Source organism: Mobula hypostoma, chromosome 4, assembly GCF_963921235.1.
Source record: "Mobula hypostoma chromosome 4, sMobHyp1.1, whole genome shotgun sequence".
Taxonomy (NCBI): domain Eukaryota; kingdom Metazoa; phylum Chordata; class Chondrichthyes; order Myliobatiformes; family Myliobatidae; genus Mobula; species Mobula hypostoma.
In genome coordinates, this window is record NC_086100.1 from 32,371,996 (window position 1) to 32,395,270 (window position 23,275).

The window sequence follows — 23,275 nt, forward strand, 5'->3', positions numbered from 1 at the left end:
ATTGTTCTGCTCAGAGGCAGCATGGACTTAGTGGATTAACTGGCTTCCTGCTCTATTATACTAAGTATATTACTGCAACAGGAGTGGATAAACATTTCACAAAAAAGCAACACACAGAATGCTGGAGGAACTCAACAGGTCAGGTAGCATCTATGGGAAAAAAAGTAAACAGTTGAAGTTTCAGGCCAAGACCCTTCTTCAGGACTGGGAAGGAAGGGGGAGATGCCTGAATAAAAAGGTGGGAGGAGGGGAAGTAGCTAGCTGGAAGGTGATAGGGGAAACCAGGTGGGTGGGAAAGGTCAAGGACACGAACAGCAATAATCTCATGCAAGAAGGGAGCGGACATTGGAGAAAGGGAAGGAGGAGGGGAAGTAAAAGGGAGGTGAGAAGAAATAGAATGTCAGAGTGCGGAATAAGATCATAAGACATAGGAGCAGAATTAGGCCATTTGGGCCATCGAGTCTGCTCTGCCTTTCAATCATAGCTGATCTTTTATTTTCCCCTTCTCAACCCCATTCCCCATCCTTCTGTCCGTAACCTTTGATGCCGTGTCCAATCAATCTCTGCCTTAAATACACCCAACAACCTGGTCTCCACAGCTACCTGTGGTAACAAATTCCACAAATTCACCACTCTCTGGCTAAAGAAATTTCTCCCCATCTCTGTTTTAAATGGTTGACTCTCTATCCTGAGGCTGTGCCCTCTTGTCCTAGACTCTCCAACTAGGGTAACATCCTTTCCACATCTACTCTGTCTAGGTCTTTCAATATTTGAAAAGTTTCAATGAGATTCCACCAGCCCTCCCCATCCTTCTATAAACGTTTGTAAATTTGAGCGAGTACAGACCAAGAGGCATCAAACGTTCCTCGTATGATAACCCTTTCATTCCTGGAATCATCCTTGTGAGCCTCTTCTGGAGCATCCCCAATGCCAGCACTTCTTTTCTTAGATGAGGAACCCAAACTGTTCACAGTACTCAAGGTGAGGCCTTAACAGTACCTTATCACATCCCTGCTCTTGTATTCAAGACTTCTTGAAATGAATGCTATCACGGCATTTGCCTTCCTCACTACCCACTCATCCTGCAAGTTAACCTTGAGGGTGTTCTGCACAAGGACTCCCAAGTCTCTTGACATCTCAGATTTTTGGATTTTTTCCCTGTTTAGAAAATAGCCTGCACATTTATTTCTACTGAAGTGAATGACCATGCATTTTCCAACATTGTATTTCATTTGCCACTTTCTTGCCCATTCTCCTAATCTGTCTAAGTCCTTCTGCATTCTGCCTGTTTCCTCAACACTACCTGGTCCTCGACCAATGTTTGTATCATCTGCAAGTTTGGCAACAAAGCCATCTATTCCATCATCAAAATCATTGATACACAGCACAGAAAGAAGCGGTCCCAACACTGACCCCTGTGGAACACCAACTGGTAGTCAACCAAAAAAGGATCCTTTTATTCCCATTCACTGTCTCCTATCAATCAACCAATGATCTAACCATGTCAGTAACTTTCCTGTAACACCATGGGCTCTTAACTTGGTAAACAGCCTCATGTGTGGCACCTTGTCAAAGGCCTTCTGAAAGTTCAAATATGCAACATTCACTGCATCCCCTTTATCTATCCTACATGTAATCTCCTGAAAAAATTCCAACAGGTTCATCGGGCAAGATTTTCCCTTAAGGAAACCATGCTGACTGTGTCCTATCTTGTCCTGTATCACCAAGTACTCCATAACCTCATCCTTAATAATTAACTCCAACATCTTCCCAACCATTGAGGTCAGGCTAACTAGTTTCCTTTCTGCTGCCTTCCTCCTTTTTTAACAAATGGAGCGACATTTGCAATTTTCCAGTCCTCTGGCACCATGCCAGAGTCCAATGATTTTTGAAAGACCATTGCTAATGCCTCCACAATTTCTAACGCTACCTCTTTCAGAACCCAGGGTGCAGTTCATCTGGTCTGGGTGACTTGTGTACCCTTAGGTCTTTCAGCTTTTTGAGCACCTTCTCCCTTGTAACAGTAACTGCACTCACTTCTCTTCCTTCACACACTACAACATCAGGCATACTGCTAGTCTTTTACAATGAAGACTGATGCAAAATACTCATTTAGTTTATCTGCCACCTTCTTGTCCCCTGTTACTATTTCTCCAGCCTAATCTTCTAGGAGTCCTATATCCACTCTCATCTCTCTTTTACCTTTTACACACTTGAAAGAGCTTTTACTATCCACTTTGATATTATTTGCTAGCTTGCTTTCATGTTTCATCTTTTCCCTTCTAATGATTCTTTCAGTTGCTCTCTGTAGGCTTTTAAAAGCTTCTCAGTCCTCCACCTTCCTGCTAATTTTTGCTTTGTTGAATGCCCTCTCTTTTGTTTTTACATTAGCAGTGAATAGAGGAAGGGAGGGGGTGGAATTTAGTTTACCAAAGGGAAAAATCTATATTCATACCATCAGGTTGGAGGCTACCCAGGTGGAATATAAAATGTTGCTCCTCCACCTTGAGGGTGGCCTCATCTTGGCACAAGAGGAGGCCATGGAACAACACATTGGAATGGGAATTAAGATATGTGGCTGCCAGTAAGTCCCACTGGTGGTGGATGTTGCAGAGCTGCTCAACAAAGTGGTCTCTCGATTTATGACGAGTCTCAACAATGTAGAGGAGGCTGCATCGGGAGTACCGGATACAATAGATGACCCCAGCAGATTCACAAGTGTAGTGTTGCCTCTCCTGGAAGGACTGTTTGGAGCATTAAAAAAAAACTTAGAAGAATGTATAAATGTTTGAGTGATGTTTAAGAAATAGCTTCTTTAGAAATTTGGCCCAGGCGTAGTGGGCTAATTGGTCTCCAGGTTCTGTAAAATGTTGAGTTTTTCTCATGTATTTTGAAAATACAGACATTGAAAAAAGCTCAGGAGATATAGGAGCAGCTGTAAGCCATTCGGCCCATCTTGGCTCCCTCTGCCTTCTCCCCTTAACCTTGACATCCTGACTGATCAAGAAGCTTTAAATATACTCAATGACTTGGCTTCCATAGTCACCTGCGGCAATGAATTCAACAGATTCACTAACTTCGGGCTAAAGAAATTTTTCCTCATCTCTGTTCTAAATGGACACCCCTCTATTCTGAGGCTATGCCCTTTGGTCTTTGAGTTACCCACTATAAGAAACAACCTTCCTACTTCCACTCTGTCCAGACCTTTCAATATTCGATAGCCTTCAATGAGATCCCCTTCTCATTCTTCTAAACTCCAGCGAGTACACGGTCAGAGCCATCAAATACTACTCATAAATTCTCGTGAACCTCCTCTGGACCCTGTCCAGTATCAGCGCACCTTTTCATTGATAAGAGACTCAGAACTGCTCACAATACTCCAAGTTCAGTCTGACCAATCGCTTATAAAGCCTCAGCATCACATCATTGCTCTTGTATTTTAATCCTCTCAAAATGAATGCTAACATTGCATTTGCATTCCTTACCATTGACTCAATGTGCAAGTTAAGCTTTCGGCAATCCTGCACAAGGACTCCCAAGTCCCTTTTTTGAACCTGAGTTTTGAATTTTCTCCCCATTTAGAAAATATTCTATGCCTTTATTCCTTCTGCCAAAGTGCATGACCATACACTTCCCTACACTACATTCCATCTGCTGCTTCTTTGCCCATTCTCCGAATCTGTCCAAATCCTTCTGCAGACTCCCTGCTTCCTCAACACTACTTACCCCTCCACTTACCCTACCCAATACCAGCCCCTGTGGAACACGCTGGTCACTGGCAGCCAACCAGAAAAGGTCCCCTTTATTCCCACTCTTTGCCTACTGCCAGTTGCATCTTCTATCCATGCTAGTATCTTTCCTGTAATGCTATGGGCTCTTACCTTATTCAGCAGCCTCATGTGCGGCACCTTGTCAAAGACCTTCTGCAAATCCAAGTAACATCTACTGACTCTGCTTTGTCTATCCTGCCTGTTGTTTCCTCAAAGAATTGCAACAGATTTGTCAGGCAATATTTGCCCTTAGAAAACCATGTTGACTTTGGCCTATTTTATCATGTGAAACCTCATCCTTAATAATGGACTCTAATGTCTTTCCAACCACTGATGACAGGCTACCTGGCCTATAATTTCCTTTCATCTGCCTCCCTCCCTTTATTAAGAGTGACTTGACATTTGCAACTTTCTAGTCCTATGGAACCAGTGCAGAATCTAGTGATTCTTGCCTGGTGTGTAGTTTATCTGGTACAGATTACTTATCTATCTTCAGACCTTTGTCTTCCCAGGCACCTTCTCCTTAGAAACAGCAACAACACTCATATTGTGATCACTGCTCCCTAGGGGTTCCTTTACCTTAAGCTCTGTGATCAAATTTGGTTCATTACACAACACCCAATCCAGAATTGCCTTTCCCCTGGTGAGCTCAAACACAAGATGCTCTATAAAGCCATCTCATAGGTATTCTATAAATCCTCTCTCTTGGGATCCAGCACCAACCTGATTTTCCCTGTCTTCCCTCATTTTGAAAGCAGTATCCATCATCAGAGTTCCTCACCACCCAGTCCATGCTCTTTTCTTGCTGCTGCTGTCAGATATAAGGTACAAGAGCCTCAGCACAAGCATAACCAATTTCAAGAACAATTACTGCCCCTCAACCATCATGCTCTTGAACAAAAGGCGATAACATCACTCATTTGCCCATCCATTGAGATGTTCCCACAATCAATGATCTCACTTTAAGGACTCTTTATCTTGTTATATCATGTTCTTATTATTTATTGTTATTTATTGATATTTACATTTGCACTGTTTGTTGTCTTCTGCGCTCTACTTGATTTTTCATTGATCCTGTTATTGTTATTACTGTATAGATTTACAGAGTATGCCCACAGGAAAATGAATTTTAGGGTTGCATGTGGTGACATATATGTATTCTGATAATATAATTTACTTTGAACTTTTGAAGTATCCATGCCATTGTCCTTCTTACATGCATTTTTTTAATCTCCTATTGTAACTTGTATCCCACATCCTGGCTACTGTTTGGAGGCCTGTATATAACTCCTATCGGAGTCTTTTTACTCTTGTAGTTTCATAATTCTATTCACAAGGAATCTACATCTTCTGATTCTATGTCGCCTCTTTCTAAGACTCTGATTTCATTTTTTATTGAGGGAACCACTCCATCCCTCTGCCTACCTGCCTGTCCATTCAATGCAAGGTGTATCCTTGGATGGTAAGCTCACGGCGATCACCTTCTTTCGGCCACAACACTGATGCTCAAAATGTCGTACCTGCCAGTCTCTAATTGTGCTAAAAGATCATTTACCTTATTCCATATACTGTGTGCATTCAAATATAGCTCCTTCAATCCTTATGTGAGGAAGTAAGATGTTAAATATTCTGATAGCAGTATAATTGAACATCAGGAGACAAGAATGTTTAGTCTGTCATCTGTAATGTGCTGCTGTCAGGTTAGAGTATAAACCATGGGTGGTTGGGATCATTACATTGAAAACTTCTCTCAGGAGACATATGCTGCCAGCTTTCCATGTTATTTTTGCAGTGGGCAGGATGACACCTTTAGGAATTCTTGCAGCACAGTTTGCTGTCTTGTACTCAAAGCCAGAGTGGCATTTTCTTTTGCAATACGATATGTGTTTCAGCAAGAAAATGTACACATTTTGTATATTCCTATCAGTACCACATTATGTTCCAATGAATGCTGGCCTCATTAATATCTGATTTAACTCAAAAATGAGAACTTTGGGGTGGGAGAAGTGGTTGTTTATTTTCTATGTTTTGTATAATGTGCTGAACTTGGGCTGATTCTTCCATTTCAACAGAACTTTGACCACATTCTGCAACCCCAAATGTAGCACCTTTAACAGTGAGGAAGAAGTAATCGGTAAAAGCTTTTGGAAGCCCCAGTGTTGCCCTGGTTCCTTGGTTTGTGTGAACTGTTGGATGAAAAACACAGCTTATTGGATGTGAACATTCAAAAGGAGTCAGATTCTCGCAATGACTGTGGGAAGTGAGCAGCAAAGCCATTTGTGGTTATAAAAGGATGAAAGAAGGATCGATTTAATGAACAAATCATTGATTAGCTTTTCTTATTCTCATACAGTTAGTCAATAGCTGTGGCTGAACTTTGAGATCGGAATAACTTGGTCCTGAGATAAAACATAACACTTTTAAAAAAAAAAGGAATTTAAATATCAGTTGATTACTGTCCTCTTCACACAGATGGCATTTTGTATGTAATGCAGAGCCCTACACGGACAGTGCATGTCACTTTGAAATATGCAAGAAAAGCATCTGCACAGAAAAGGTCCCTATGGTGACCACTGCCAGTACTGAGTTAATCAGACCATTGTTACCCATCATTTTTGCACGTGGGTTGTGGACAACTGGTAAACATTTGATGTCAGGCTCTGGTGCCTGAACCTCAGTTGACAAGGTTATTCAGTAGAGAAATTTTCAGGCCACTCTTCTACCAAAGGCTTATTCTGAGGACTATTAGTATTGTTCCTGGTCTGATATCAAAAGGTTGATCTGTTGATTCAGATTTACGAGTTCAGGCCCCAGTACAGAATATTTCAATTCAACAAAATAGATCTTATAATAAATAGAGAGCTGGTCACATTTACGGTAAATATGAAGCTTCCAGATTGCTGTAAGGGATTCATCTAGGGTTGTAGATATCTGGAATTCTGTGTGCACAAAGAGCTGTGTATGTCCAGTTATTGACCATATTCGAGGCAAGATCTATAAGCCTTCTCTTGCATTCAATTACATTACTAGCCATTTCACTAACTTGTGGTTGCCAAGTTTTACTGACAGGTTGTTGTGGAGTAGCCCTCAAGAATGTGGCTGATGCTTAATATAGTTTTAAATTGAGAACAATTGCACAGTTGATTAACCTATTCAATCTGCTGGTGGCTATCATAAATAATTGAGTGCACGAAGCCAGAATAGAGAACGGTGTGTGATTATGCTCCTGAGTCCAGTAGATAGCCTATTTGTTGTAATTTTATCATACATTCATAAAATTACATTTTATTATGTAAACAAAAGCATTTTACCTTTCCTTTTCACCTTCCTTGTATCCAGATGATAATGATGTGAGTAAATAATTGTTAGCCAGGATATGGTGTGCAATTTGATATGAAGATAAATGTTTCCATTAATGAATAATGTGAAACAAATAGCTGGGTTTACTGTAAAAGGATATTAGTTGTAATAATAGTAAATGACTTCTTTCCTGAAATGAAGGGATTATTAAGATTTTTAAAAAAGAATTTGCTAGGGAATTTACAAGTGACTTGAATTTAGAAGCTGAAGACACATATTTTCATAACCTAATGCAACTTGATGAGAGTTAAGTGATTTTAAATTAATTCTTAATAGAAGTAACATTCAGAGATAACTTTGGAAAATGTAAGAAATTATTGCTTTGGCATTCTTATTATTTGGAAGCGAGAAAGTTATTAGTTTTAAAATTAGAATTAAAAATAACCAAACATATTAAGTAATTAGTGAATGTATTTGATGACCACTTTTCCATGTATAATTTTCAATGCACAAGTTCATTCATTAATTTCTTGACGGGAAACAGCTGCCTAAAATCAGCAAGCCTTTATGGTATATTCTCAGATTTTAGGCGATTTTGGTTTATTTGTGAATTTCAAAATGTTCTGCAATTATAATAAATTAGTTCCTATTTATAGATTCTGCATGGGTGATATCTGAAAGGGTCAAAGTTAATATAAATGAATAAACCATCCATTTGAATTTCTCACTTTCTTCACATTTCTGCTTACAAAGTTACAGTTTATGGGCCAAATAGCCTAATTCTACTCCTATATCTTGTATGTATCCGTCGTGCTTTAACGTCTAACTATCATGGTATTCGGCTTAGCCGATTGACAATTATCAATACTTTTCCACTCTGATTTCAAGTTACTCTCAAATAACCCCATTACCTTTTTATCAAAAACCTTGGTGGTATAATTCCAAGTTAGTTCAATGTAAATGAGACTTTCAACTTATTTTTGAGTGAAATTTTAATTTAAATGTATTTATATGTATGCAATGTACAAATAGAAGAAGAAGAAAGCCCTTAGCCCCGAGTGGAGTCATCGGGACGCCGTTTTTTTTTAGCAGGCTTTCTTATTTTCATGAGGCCAAGTTGCTAGCTTGACGCTCAACCCAGCACAGATGGAGAGCGTGCAAGGGAGCCAGCTGGATTCAAACTCAGGAGCCTTCGCTCCGAAGTCCGGCGCTGATGCCACTACACCACCACGCCACCAGTCGGCTAATGTACAAATAGCTTTGCATTTTAAAAAAATCATGTTTTTAATCGTGAGCATTGTAATCCATTGAGACTCAAGAGCTGTTGAGAAACCTCTGTTTATTTTTATGCACAGTTTTATTACTCCCAGTGGAATACATTTGGCACTTGAGAATCATCATTTAGTCCATCTTAAAGACTGATAACACTACAATTTTATTTTGGGTGGAATGACTTTGATTTCTGTGCTAACTTTAGGAATAAATCGAACTGATCTGGGCTGTCTTTGGATTCCGTTTTGCAGTATTACAATATTCTAGTCAGACTGAAGAGTAAATATATCATATTAGCAAATATATCATTAAGTTTTCAGGATCCATTAGATTTCTAGACTCTAATTTCCCAAATCTATAAAAGCAGTTGGTCAAGTCCATTCATAGGAAGCGAGTTTCACTAGTAAGGTTTGTTCAAATTTGCCTCTGAATTGACTTTGCAAGATCATTTCATGTGACGGTGAATAAACATGGCATTTTGCTTAGAAATGGCTATTATTGTTATTCCACATTTTTTGTTTAGTTAGTGCACATTTTTTTTATTGCATATCATGTTGGGAAAACTAATCTGTGTGACCTGAAATATTCTATATACTGTAAAGTAATGGCTCCATCCAAATTAGTCATATACTTGAGTCATATGCTGTAAATTGCAATTAGCCATTACCATTTATAAAGCCTCTTGGTTAGATTAGTCCTGTGATTGTCTTCAAATCAGGGTAGACAAATACTATAATTATGTTCGTGGCAGGATTGTGGCGGTTAGCTTTCCTCCTATCTAGAGCAAGATCCAGAAATTGAAATGAGTGGTAAAGGCAAGGCAGTCAATAATTCAAAGGAATAAATAGTGAAGAAATGTTTGCTTTCTCTTCCCCATCCCCCACTTCCCCAACACAGAAGGTGCAGTAATAAGTGAATTGCATTATCTGTACAAAGACTAACCCATCAAGAAAAGATATTTTTCCCTGATCTATGCAACTGATCTTTTCTCTGTTCCTTTCTTACGACCATATGCCTTGCATTGCTGTAAAATAACAGGACATTTTCCAGTTTCTATTAAAGTGTGTTCTGTCATTTTTTTTTACTGCTTCTTTGTGTGGATAGCAGCAGATTTGAATCAGTCTGCACTTCATGATGATGGTAAACCTAGTCTATTGTAATGTGAAGCAATGTGAGCATTAGTGCGTAGAAGTACTAGCTGTGTACATACATCTATTGATGCTTCTGGACACATCTTCAGTGATGTTCCTGGAATCATCTGGTGTTTCGGGTCTTTCAACATCATACAACCTCCTCCAGGTGACCCAGCCGGGGCTGGTCAGACCCCAGCTTGTGTCCAGATGGCTAGCTACTTATGACTCCATGGCTCCCCTCTTTTGAGCCACAGCCATCTTGAGGCCCTGTCTACCGCATCGGCGGTACTGCGAATGGCTCTCCTCTTCCTCTCTCCCTCGAGGAATATTTTAAGTTCTAATTTGACAAATGGATCATGATTTTTGCAAGCAAAAGCTACAGGAATTGAATATATATTGAGATTTATTTTGGTTGACAAACCTCATCTATGTTGCTTTGACTTTTGGAATATATTGACAAAAATAATGTCAAGTATGGGAAATTATTGTACTACCAATGCATTTTTTTTGTATTCTTCTAGCCTACTCACAAATGGAAAACCATATTACACCATCAAACTACTTAGGGAGTACAGAATATAAACAGTCTCTCCCTCCATCGTCGCCGGGCAGATACTCCCCCATCACTAAAGTCGTGGGTGATGATGAAATGACCAGGTAAGAGTTCATGAATTTATAATCCAGTCATATTTTCTTAGCATCAGTAAAATAGAAAATCCATTGATATAAAGACGCTGATTTATTTTCAGGGGGTACAGGGGTTAAAGGAATTCTCTTTCTGAAATGTAGTACCTTATTCTCACTTCTCACTGAGTGGGACCTGTTGGTTTTGACGAATAACTATATTGTATACCAGTAACTTTTTCTCAGTACAAACATCTTCTTGTCTATCAGAACAAAATTAATATTTTCAGCCGATCAGAATTTGTTCCTTTTGGAGAGATTCTATAGGCAGATGAAGCTGTCAATGCACTGTTTGTCTGTTCATGAATGAACAGGCTCGTCAACCTGAAGTATACATAACTGTCCTGACAACTGATTGATTCTCCTGGTCCCTGCTCGCTATTTTATTTCTTTTAACACTGATCTATTGGTAACTAACTCCTATTAGTGTGTTACTGATGTTTCTACTACCTGGTTTATTTGACTGCTGGTAAATTGACTCATTTTTGCTGCATTCACAGTGACTGCACTGACTGTTATTTCCATAATCACAGGATTTCTGAAAAGCCTCGTGAATGATGAGCTGTACTTTTTTTTTGTGCTTTAACTTGCAACCACAGACCCAACTACTGCCTAAAATATTGGACATTCTTAGCAAGTATTTTGTCCCCAAATTTGTCTTTGTCTCCTACCCCGGTGATTACTGATACAGCCCCCACTTCTGCATCCAAATCAGTGAGAGCTTTGAGATCAGATGGTCCTTTTTAGCTCAGTTGAATGCCAGAGATTAATTAGTCACTTTGAGCATTGCCTTACCCTCTCTGTATTGCTGCCTTATTATCCAAATGCCCTCAGAATGAAGCTGACAGTGTTAAATTTCTTTGTGTCATTATCAATGTTCCCTCTAAGGTGCGCGCACACAGCTTTTGCTACTAGCACTCAAAGGAATTTAAGCTATGCACAAAAGTTTGTCACCCTCTACCTTGTTAAGTATATTACGCAATCGTACACAATCACATTTCCTTTTCCGGTTTCTAATGCGGATGGTGTTGACAACATGGAGTTTGCGATGATTTGTCTGAAGATTTTAGAACTGGCTTATTTATACTGTTTTTATTGAAGGAATTATTGATTCACTATGTCGAATTCCAAAGAAGCAAAGCTCATTAGGTCAGGAACATGTAGCTACTAGAAAAATTTTATGTACAATACATAAACTGGTGTTACCTGTGTGTATTGTCATGAAGCAAAAGTTGCTAGAGAATTTGCAAGTGGGGACAAAGTGGAGTGATATATGGAAACTTGACTCTTGAAAGCGTCATTAAGCAAGCACATCACATATGGATGGTGTTCAAAAGCTCTGGCAAGAAAATCCTCCATTTCCCACTACAGGCCTGCTGCATATTTTGTGAGAGTGCAGCTGAACGAGAGTGAAAACAATCCAACCTAAAGTTCTTATTGACAGTGTTTTGCTAGCTGTTCAAATGAATACCTCTATATATAAAATTTAGTGCACACACATTGTTGCCACTGGGCAAAAAATTGCACAGCACAAGATTTTTGTGCACATTGATCTTTACAAATTAGAGGGAACATTGGTCACAAGTTGTGTTTATTATGTGACCTTTTCATCTTGATTTAAACAATTATCGTGAATTTGTAGTTTTTTAAAATTTGGTTTCAGATCTTCAGTCTATTGAGCTTCATTCAGCGATTCCAGTTACTCTAATCTCCCCCTCCCCCGTGTGTATTGCTTTAAAAATTAATCTTTCATTCAAATCCTCAGACACTCTAGGGCTTGTTAAACCTCAGGCATCTACTGTATTTGACAAAGCTCTCAGTTACTTCCTTAACTTGCATAATTATTGATTCCTTTTTTTCTTTTATGAACCATATATAGTAATATATTTTATTCAGTCTTTATTTTAAGATGCTGTATAATTGCTGTTATGATGGTGTTATTTTTCAGACAAGTATAATTACTGTATTCAAAAGCCTTTTGAGCTTTATTCCAGATATATCTGGCCTACTTTTCTGGTGTTTACAATATGTCCTCAAGAAGCCCACAGAATAGATTTTTGCCTGAGCTAAGTAGTAATCTGGTGTAATACATTGTCAGCCCTTGGAGACTGTCTGATTTTCATTTCATTGATTTTGGTAGAATATCGACTGAATGATGTAATGGTTGTGAGATATTTCTTGTCAGATTACTGTGCAGGCAGTGGAAACAAATGGCTGCCCATGATGTTTTGACTGAGCAACTTAGAGAATGAGTTTGACTTCAAGAAATACCATGATTTAGTTAATGCGATCTTTACATAACATTTATAAATGATGCACAGATTCCTTGATTCCATCACATAGTAATTGCTGATTGCCATCAGTACCCAGTGTAGAAATATGATTTTCATTTGTTTTAATATCTGTCCTTTATTATTTTTTAAATTTAACCCTTCTGTTAGGTTACCAAACAGTCTTTTGGAATGGCCATCAAAACTTTATTTATTTGTCTGTCTGTTTATTTAGAGCACGGAACGGACCCTTCTGGCCCACCAGGCCATGTTGTCCAACAACCCATTGTTTTAACATCAGCCAAATTTACAACGACCACTTAACCTCTTAACCAGTACTTCTTTGGACAGTGGAAGGAAACCCATGTGGTCACAGGGAGAACATATAGATTCCTAACAGATGAGGTCGGAATTGGACTGCAAAGCACCTAGCACCACTTTAAGCACAACACTACCGCGGCACCCCAATGCTATCACTTCAGGAAATTGGAGATATAAAAAAGTGTAACTCTCTCACCGTGGCTCATATATAAACTTGGCTTGTTAGCTAACTCTGCTAACAGCCATGTGACTCGGCAATGAAAAGGCCACCTTATATAAGCAAAATATGTCTAGGGTCCATATGATTTGTTGTTCAACCAAACAGAAAAGTTGGGATGTTCTGATTAAGGAACATTGATTGCAGTGAATGCTGTGTAAATACTGCTCGCACACAATTATCAGTCGCCAAGAAATGACATTGTCCACCAAATTGAAATGATTAAAAAAATATATTTACCAATTTTTCAACTTTATCAAACAGCTAACATGAAAAGAAAAAAAAGATAAAAGGGCTCATTACAGTTAGATCAGTCTAAATGTGCACATAAACGTTGGAGCTCATTTCTGGAGTAGTCGGGTGTATTGCTGTACTCACGTGCAGAACCCATGTTCTACATGAAAGATACCAGTCACAGTTTGAACTTCCCTTGAAGACCATTTTGAACGAACTGGCTAACTCAGGAGTATTGGCACTTCCTCCCTTGAACCATTCATCTCCACAAAGCACTTATAACAACAGGGTCTCTCCTTCGAATGGCATTTGGCAGGCATCTGTCCCCCTCCGCAGCTCCCTCCAAGAGACCCCAAACCAACCTACTGTCCTTCATAGCTCTGATCCCATTCAGCTCTCTCACTAGCAGGACACACTGCTTTTTCAAGAAACTGCTAAAATAAAAACACCTCTCAGCATAGCAGTAAATATCTTAACCAGGCCATTACACAAAGTTACTTTGTTTTGATTTAATTTGAATCAACAATTTGTATTAACTGATATCTACTCTGCATAGGTAAGAAAAAACTAACTTGAGCAAGGATCTGTGGAATTCCATTTCACAACAATCCTTAGCTTCAGTGAACAGCTGCCTCTTGAACAAAGATCTTCTGCAGTTTATAGTTGGTGGCTTGGTTCATCCTGCAGTTCATAATTGGTGGCTTGGTTCATTATGTATTATGGGAAGTGTACAAGTTATTTATGGCTGTACTCAAGAGGTGCCAGAACAAAATTGAACCTTAATATTCCTATGAAATAAAATTGAAAATTAATTCTGCATCTTTTTCTTAATGAATTTGCCTTTTAACATGAGCACTAATGAGTAATATTAATAATTTAAATAACATCAGCTCAGAATGTATATTGAATGCAGCAGACTTTAAAATAAACTTAACAGTTAACCATAACAATAAAAAACACAACTTGCTTCCTGTTCAAAATTCCCAGGGCATCATTATTATATCATCAGGAAATTTGTGCCTAAGGTTCCTTACAGCATATCTATTTAAAATCCCAGTGGTAAATAACAGAAAGCCAATAATTCAGTTCTCAGTGGATTAGTAGATTTTTCTGTTTGTCTTATATTAAACTGATCTGTTCAATGCAAGAAGTACTTTGCTTGAATTTATTTCTTCAGTGCTCACCCTACTAAGAGGGGGAAGGATGCCAAAGATTTGCTCTTGAAGTACTTATTTCCATATACTTTTTATTTTAATTTCTTGTCAAGTGCAACTTCAAGGGCCAGTAAGTACACCCTTGCTAGTTTCCTCATAGGGTATTTTAGTCTTCTGTTTAGCAAAACCAATTGTTGGCATTGAAAACACACCATATTGAAAGGTGTTGAGGGCAGATCTTCATCTTTGAGTAAAATACTGAGTTTGTTTCACTTAAGCAAGTTTACTCTACACTCAGGCCACTTCATTAGATGCACCTGTACACCTGCTTGTTAATGCAAATATCTAATCAGCCAATCATGTGGGAGCTGCTCAATGAATAAAATCATGTAGACATGGTTAAGGGGTTCAGTTGTTGCTCAGTTGAATATCAGAATGGGGAAAAATGTGATCTAAGTGATTTTAACTGTGGAATATTTGTTGGTGCCAGACAGGGTTGTTTGAGTATCTCAGAATCGGCTGATCTCCTAGGATTTTCATGCATAACAATCTCTAGAGCAGGGGTCCGTAATCTAGGTTCCATAGGGTCTGTCAACAGATTCCAGCGGGCCCATGAACTTGGATTTGCAGGGGGATGGGAACCAGAGTGCCAGAGCTGACAGTGTAGCTGGGGTGAAAATAAATGATGTTAAAAGTTCAAGCAAATCCACTAATAGAAAGGTTGTGAGTGGTGGAAAAAGTCTTCTGAGGTGTATATATTTCAATGCTAGGAGTATTGTGGGGAAGGCAGATGAGTTGAGGGCGTGGATTGACACGTGGAATTATGACATTATAGCAATTAGTGAAACTTGGCTACAGGAGGGGCAGGACTGGCAGCTTAATATTCCAGGGTTCCGATGTTTCAGATGTGATCGAGGCAGAGGAATGAAAGGTGGGGGAGTAGCATTGCTTGTTAGGGAAAATATTACAGCAGTGCTCAGGCCGGACAGCTTAGAGGGCTTGTCTACTGAGTCCTTATGGGTGGAGCTGAGAAACAGGAAAGGTATGGCCACATTAGTGGGATTGTATTATGACCACAGTCAACGAGAATTGGAAGAGCAAATCTGCAGAGAGATAGCAGGCAACTGCAGGAAACATAAAGTTGTGGTGGTAGGGGATTTTTTAATTTTCCATATATTGATTGGGTCTCCCATACTGTTAGGGGTCTAGATGGTTTAGAGTTTGTAAAATGTGTTCAGGAAAGTTTTCTAAATCAATATATAGAGGGACCAACTAGAGGGGATGCAATATTGGATCTCCTGTTAGGAAACGAGTTAGGACAAGTGACAGAAGTCTGTGTAGGGGAGCATTTTGGTTCCAGTGATCATAACACCATTAGTTTCAACTTGATCATGGACAAGGATAGATCTAGTCCTAGGGTTGAGGTTCTTAACTGGAAGAAGGCCAAATTTGAAGAAATGAGAAAGGATCTAAAAAGCGTGGATTGGGACAGGTTGTTCTCTGGCAAGGATATGATCGGTAGGTGGGAAGCCTTCAAAGGAGAAATTTTGAGAGTGCAGAATTTGTATGTTCCTGTCAGGATTAAAGGCAAAGTGAGTAGGACTATGGAACCTTGTTTCTCAAGGGATATTGCAACTCTGATAAAGAAGAAGAGGGAGTTGTATGACATGTATAAGAAGCAGGGAGTAAATAAGGTGCTTGAGGAGTATAAGAAGTGCAAGAAAATATTTAAGAAAGAAATCAGGAGGGCTAAAAGAAGACATGAGGTTGCCTTGGCAGTCAAAGTGAAGGATAATTCAAATAACTTTTACAGATATATTAAGAGCAAAAGGATTGCAAGGGATAAAATTGGTCCTCTTGAAGATCAGAGTGATCGGCTTTGTGCGGAACCAAAGGAAATGGGGGAGATCTTAAAAAGGTTTTTTGTGTCTGTATTTACTAAGGAAACTGGCATGAAGTCTATGGAATTAAGGGAAACAAGTAGTGAGATCATGGAAACTGTACAGATCGAAAAGGAGGAGGTCCTTGCTGTCTTGAGGAAAATTAAAGTGGATAAATCCCCGGGACCTGACAGGGTGTTCTCTCGGACATTGAAGGAGACTAGTGTTGAAATTGCAGGGGCCCTGGCAGAAATATTTAAAATGTCACTGTCTACAGGTGAGGTGCCGGAGGATTGGAGAGTGGCTCATGTTGTTCCGTTGTTTAAAAAAGGATCGAAAAGTAATCCAGGAAATTATAGGCCAGTAAGTTTAACGTCGGTAGTAGGTAAGTTATTGGAGGGAGGACTAAGAGACAGAATCTACAAGCATTTGGATAGACAGGGACTTATTAGGGAGAGTGAACATTGCTTTGTGCGTGGTAGGTCATGTTTGACCAATCTATTGGAGTTTTTCGAGGAGGTTACCAGGAAAGTGGATGAAGGGAAGGCAGTGGATATTGTCTACATGGACTTCAGTAAGGCCTTTGACAAGGTCCCGCATGGGAGGTTAGTTAGAAAAATTCAGTCTCTAGGTATACATGGAGAGGTGGTAAATTGGATTAGACATTGGTTCAATGGAAGAAGCCAAAGAGTGGTAGTAGAGAATTGCTTCTCCGAGTGGAGGCCTGTGACTAGTGGTGTGCCACAGGGATCAGTGCTGGGTCCATCGTTATTTGTCATCTATATCAATGATCTGGATGATAATGTGGTAAATTGGATCAGCAAATTTTCTGATGATACAAAGATTGGAGGTGTAGTAGACAGTGAGGAAGGTTTTCAGAGCCTGCAGAGGGACTTTGACCAGCTGGAAAAATGGACTGAAAAATGGCAGATTGAGTTTAATACAGACAAGTGTGAGGTATTGCACTTTGGAAGGACAAACCAAGGTAGAACATACAGGGTTAATGTTAAACCACTGAGGAGTGCAGTGGAACAGAGGGTTCTGGGAATACAGATACAAAATTCCCTAAAAGTGGCGTCACAGGTAGATAGGGTCATAAAGAGAGCTTTTGGTACATTGGCCTTTATTAATCAAAGTATTGAGTATAAGAGCTGGAATGTTATGATGAGGTTGTATAAGGCATTGTTGAGGCCGAATCTGGAGTATTGTGTTCAGTTTTGGTCACCAAATTACAGGAAGGATATAAATAAGGTTGAAAGAGTGCAGAGAAGGTTTACAAGGATGTTGCCGGGACTTGAGAAACTCAGTTACAGAGAAAGGTTGAATAGGTTAGGACTTTATTCCCTGGAGCGTAGAAGAATGAGGGGAGATTTGATAGAGGTATATAAAATTATGATGGGTATAGATAGAGTGAATGCAAGCAAGCTTTTTCCACTGAGGCAAGGGGAGAAAAAAACCAGAGGACATGGGTTAAGGGTGAGGGGGGAAAAGTTTAAAGGGAACATTAGGAGGGGCTTCTTAACACAGAGAGTGGTGGGAGTATGGAATGAGCTGCCAGACGAGGTGGTAAATGCGGGTTCTTTTTTAACATTTAAGAATAAATTGGACAGATACATGGATGGGAGGTGTATGGAGGGATATGGTCCGTGTGCAGGTCAGTGGGACTAGGCAGAAAATGGTTCGGCACAGCCAAGAAGGGGCAAATTTGAATTTGAGTTAATGCATGGTGTACTACTGGAGTGACATTTACTTCATTGTCCAAGATAGATAACCAGCATGGCCCAGCCCAGCACAGTGCGTTTCAGCACCGACAGAAGGGGCAAAAGGCCTGTTTCTGTGCTGTAGTTTCTATGGTTCTATGGATGGGAAAAAATTTACTTCTTTATTTTTGCTAATCTCTAAATGAAATACAGCATTTCCTTCAATTATGCATATAGGCAACAAACCACAGTAATAGTAGCAGTACCTGTGACTTTGTCACCAATAGAAATTACAGATGTTTTCATATAACATTTCAGTTGTTACAAATATTTCAAAAAATTACTTACAGCCCGCTCTTCATTACTTTGAAATTACAGTAGTCATTAGACCCACCAGCAGATCGAACATGATCACAGCCTTCCTGTCTGCAGACATTTGTGTGACAAAGCTGGCCAATTATTGGGCAGCCCTGTGCCTAGCAGTCATTCATCTCTTTCAAAAGTTCTTTCCATCTTGATGGCATTAAAGTTGAACCATGCATCCACAATTCTTTTCTTTCTGATATAAACTGTATCAAAGATGTTGATCTAGCCAAAGATGAACTCGTTGATCTTGGGACAAAAAACTTATTACAAATGAAGTTTAACTCAAAAAGCTGTGGGGAATTCTAGTGTTCCTTCAGAGAAGCTTATCCTGGAATTGAAAAGTGAGCTATGGAAGCTTTAGTTCCTTTTGAACAACATATCTTTGCAAATCAAGATTTTCAACACTTGTAAGCATTAAAACAAGATTGCATGTGGCTTTGTCAAAGACCAAGTTTAGTGTTCTTATTCAAGCTAAGCAACAACACCCTTCACACTGATATGTGTTTAAAATAAAATTCAATTTCAACTTGACTATACTTAAAATGTATAGTTTTGTTATTTAATGCATTAATAAAGAAGCACGTATTATGATTTTGCAATTCTTTTAAATATTTTGATAACTTTATTTCAATATTATTGGTTTAATTTGTAATCCCATGTATTTTATTTAAGAAAAGGTTAAGATCCTGTGCTCTAGAGTTTATGGAGAATGGTGCAAAAAAAAACCAAAAAAGCATCCGGTGAGCAGCATACCTGTGGGAGAAAGTATCTTTTTAATAAGAGGGCTCAGAGGAGAATGGCCAGACAACTGGTTCAAGGAGACAGGAAAGTTGCAGTAACTCATATAGCCATAGGTTACAACTGTGGTATGCAGAAGAGCATCTTTAAACGCACAACATGTTAAACTTTAAAGTAGATAGGCTATAATAGCAAAACACCACGAGCATCCACTCAGTGACCACTTTATTAGGTATCTAATAACGTGGCCACGATGTGTATTATTCCCAAAATGAAATGCTGGCCTTAATTCCCCTTGCGAAAAAATACAGAACTAAGGTTGGCTGTAGCTGTTTTGGTCACACTGCATCAAAACTGCTCTTGTTGGTCTCATTACTTTTAAAAAGGATATATTTGCCATTGATTCAATAGATTGATTTCCGGGGATCAAGCAGTAGCTATGAAGAATCATTAAGTAGATTAGACCTCAGTGGAGTTCAGGAGAACGAGATCTGATCTTATTGGAGAACATGGAATGTATTGAAACATTCTGGGTTGTCGATCCTGAGAGGTGTTTCCTTTGTTGTAGAAAGCTTGAAATGGTAATGGTATACCACCTTGCTGATATCCCTGGTAGGTGTGATGTAAGAATCTGTGACATTGCAAGTTGTGATTTTGTCCGTTGCTTGACTTATCTGTGAGACATCTGTCCCAAATAAAGCACAAGCCAACTTGCATTCAGGAAGGCTTTGCAGAATTGACAGTCCTGGGCATGGCAAGCCTGGATATGCAATGGCAAGCATTTAAAGGTTGCATGGATGAACTACAACAATTGTTCATCCCAGTTTGGCAAAAGAATAAATCAAGGAAGGTAGTGCACCCGTGGCTGACAAGAGAAATTAGGGATAGTATCAATTCCAAAGAAGTAGCATACAAATTAGCCAGAGAAAGTGGCTCACCTGAGGATTGGGAGAAATTCAGAGTTCAGCAGAGGAGGACAAAGGGCTTAATTAGGAAGGGGAAAAAAGATTATGAGAGAAAACTGGCGGGGAACATAAAAACGGACTGTAAAAGCTTTTATAGATATGTAAAAAGGAAAAGACTGGTAAAGACAAATGTAGGTCCCCTGCAGACCGAAACAGGTGAATTGATTATGGGGAGCAAGGACATGGCAGACCAATTGAATAATTACTTTGGTTCTGTCTTCACTAAGGAGGACATAAATAATCTTCCAGAAATAGTAAGGGACAGAGGGTCCAGTGAGATAGAGGAACTGAGCGAAATACATGTTAGTAGGGAAGTGGTGTTAGGTAAATTGAAGGGATTGAAGGCAGATAAATCCCCAGGGCCAGATGGTCTGCATCCTAGAGTGCTTAAGGAAGTAGCCCAAGAAATAGTGGATGCATTAGTGATAATTTTTCAAAACACGTTAGATTCTGGACTAGTTCCTGAGGATTGGAGGGTGGCTAATGTAACCCCACTTTTTAAAAAAGGAGGGAGAGAGAAACCGGGGAATTATAGACCGGTTAGCCTAATGTCGGTGGTGGGGAAACTGCTGGAGTCAGTTATCAAGGATGTGATAACAGCACATTTGGAAAGCGGTGAAATGATCGGACAAAGTCAGGATGGATTTGTGAAAGGAAAATCATGTCTGACGAATCTCATAGAATTTTTTGAGGATGTAACTAGTAGAGTGGATAGGGGAGAACCAGTGGATGTGGTATATTTGGATTTTCAAAAGGCTTTTGACAAGGTCCCACACAGGAGATTAGTGTGCAAACTTAAAGCACACGGTATTGGGGGTAAGGTATTGGTGTGGGTGGAGAATTGGTTAGCAGACAGGAAGCAAAGAGTGGGAATAAACGGGACCTTTTCAGAATGGCAGGCAGTGACTAGTGGGGTACCGCAAGGCTCAGTGCTGGGACCCCAGTTGTTTACAATATATATTAATGACTGGATGAGGGAATTAAATGCAGCATCTCCAAGTTTGCGGATGACACGAAGCTGGGTGGCAGTGTTAGCAGTGAGGAGGATGCTAAGAGGATGCAGGGTGACTTGGATAGGTTGGGTGAGTGGGCAAACTCATGGCAGATGCAATTTAATGTGGATAAATGTGAAGTTATCCACTTTGGTGGCAAAAATAGGAAAACAGATTATTATCTGAATGGTGGCCGATTAGGAAAAGGGGAGGTGCAACGAGACCTGGGTGTCATTATACACCAGTCATTGAAAGTGGGCATGCAGGTACAGCAGGCGGTGAAAAAGGCGAATGGTATGCTGGCATTTATAGCGAGAGGATTCGAGTACAGGAGCAGGGAGGTACTACTGCAGTTGTACAAGGCCTTGGTGAGACCACACCTGGAGTATTGTGTGCAGTTTTGGTCCCCTAATCTGAGGAAAGACATCTTTGCCATAGAGGGAGTACAAAGAAGGTTCACCAGATTGATTCCTGGGATGGCAGGACTTTCATATGAAGAAAGACTGGATGAACTGGGCTTGTACTCGTTGGAATTTAGAAGATTGAGGGGGGATCTGATTGAAACATATAAGATCCTAAAGGGATTGGACAGGCTAGATGCAGGAAGATTGTTCCCGATGTTGGGGAAGTCCAGAACAAGGGGTCACAGTTTGAGGATAGAGGGGAAGCCTTTTAGGACCGAGATTAGGAGAAACTTCTTCACACAGAGAGTGGTGAATCTGTGGAATTCTCTGCCACAGGAAACTGTTGAGGCCAGCTCATTGGCTATGTTTAAGAAGGAGTTAGATATGGCCCTTGTGGCTACAGGGGTCAGCGGGTATGGAGGGAAGGCTGGGGCGGGGTTCTGAGTTGGATGATCAGCCATGATCATAATAAATGGCGGTGCAGGCTCGAAGGGCCGAATGGCCTACTCCTGCACCTATTTTCTATGTTTCTATAATCTGCTGGAAGATCTCAGCAGGTGAGGCAGGCAGCATCGTTGGGAGGAAAGAAATTGTCGAGGTTTCAGACTGAAACCCTGCATCAGGACTGAGATTAGAAAGAGGAGATAGCCAGCAAAGAGAGGTGAAAGGGGTGGCAGGAAAAGACTCTGAGGTGATTGGTGGATTGACAGGAGGGGTAGAAGACAGGTTAGGGAAGGTGAGCAAGACTGGAGTTGGACAACTGGCAACTGATTGATGGAGGCAGACAGAGAGAGGAAAAAAGGTGGAGCAAGGTAGGGAGGGTGAAGATAGAAGATATGCTTGTTAGATCTCTAATCTAATAATTAACAGCTCAGCAGATATTACCTGTGGTATGGGGGTTGGATTGGAGTAAGGAATGAAGAATTTTAAGCAAGTTTCCTCCGATTGCACATATATGAAAACAATAAATTGTTAATGGCATCCTCCTCCTTCAAAAGAGCTAGCATTACTAACTATCCCAAATTATTCCTCCCATCTTGGCCTCTTTTTAAAAACAAAATTGCATATGCTCCAGCTCCTGATCATGTATTCGTGTAGGGGAGATGTTGGCATTTCTGTGCAGAACAATTGGCATTTCTCCAAGTGCCAACAAGCAGGATTCCAGTGAGAAGGTGGAAGTCCCAAACTTCCTTGGATGTTTTCACAGGCAACCTTATGTCTCCATTCTGATGCTGAGCTCCTTGTGCATTCCAGCAGCAGAGAGCAGACATGCAACGACATCACATCAGGATTGGCCCTGGGGAATCTGTTCGCTCAACCTGTAATTAGATTTGGCATAAAATGTACTATTTTTCTCACTTCAGTGGAGCGGAACAGCTGTGTAGGAGCAAGGTAAGTATTAGGAAACATGCAGCTTTTTTCAATTGAGCAAATTTATTTGAATTTTTAAAAATTCTACATCCATTCCACAATGTGAGGGAGTAAAAATCTTTGCATTGTGACTCCGTTGCAATGTACAGACATGTGAATATATAAGTCTAATAGCTTGTAGAAAGAAGCTGTTCTGTAGCCTGTTAGTCCTGGCTTTAATGCTGCAGAACTGCTTGCCAGACGCAAGCAGCTGAAACAGTTTGTGGTAGGGGTGACTTGTGTCCCTGATGATCTTCCAGGCCTTCTTTCTGCACCTGCTGCTGTAAATGTCCTCAGTGGAGGCAAGTTCAGGTCCACAGATGCGCTGGGCTGTCCGTACCACTCTCTGCAGTGTCCAGCGATCAAGGTTGGTGCAGTTCCCATACCAGGCAGTGATACAGCCAGTCAGTATGCTCTCAATGGTGCTCCTGTAGAATGTCTTGAGGGTTTGGGGGCTCGTGCCAC

General features: G+C 40.0%; 1 protein-coding gene across 16 annotated transcripts in view; it reads left to right on the forward strand.

Annotated features, from left to right (window-relative positions):
* Window positions 1-23,275, forward strand: part of dlg1b (discs large MAGUK scaffold protein 1b) — a 489,566-nt gene that overhangs the window by 344,435 nt on the left and 121,856 nt on the right. For all 16 annotated transcript variants that reach the window (XM_063045530.1, XM_063045518.1, XM_063045519.1 and 13 more), the window contains one exon: window positions 9,997-10,132. In XM_063045530.1, coding sequence (XP_062901600.1) covers window positions 9,997-10,132 — 136 coding nt within the window. The remainder of the gene's footprint in view (window positions 1-9,996; window positions 10,133-23,275) is intronic.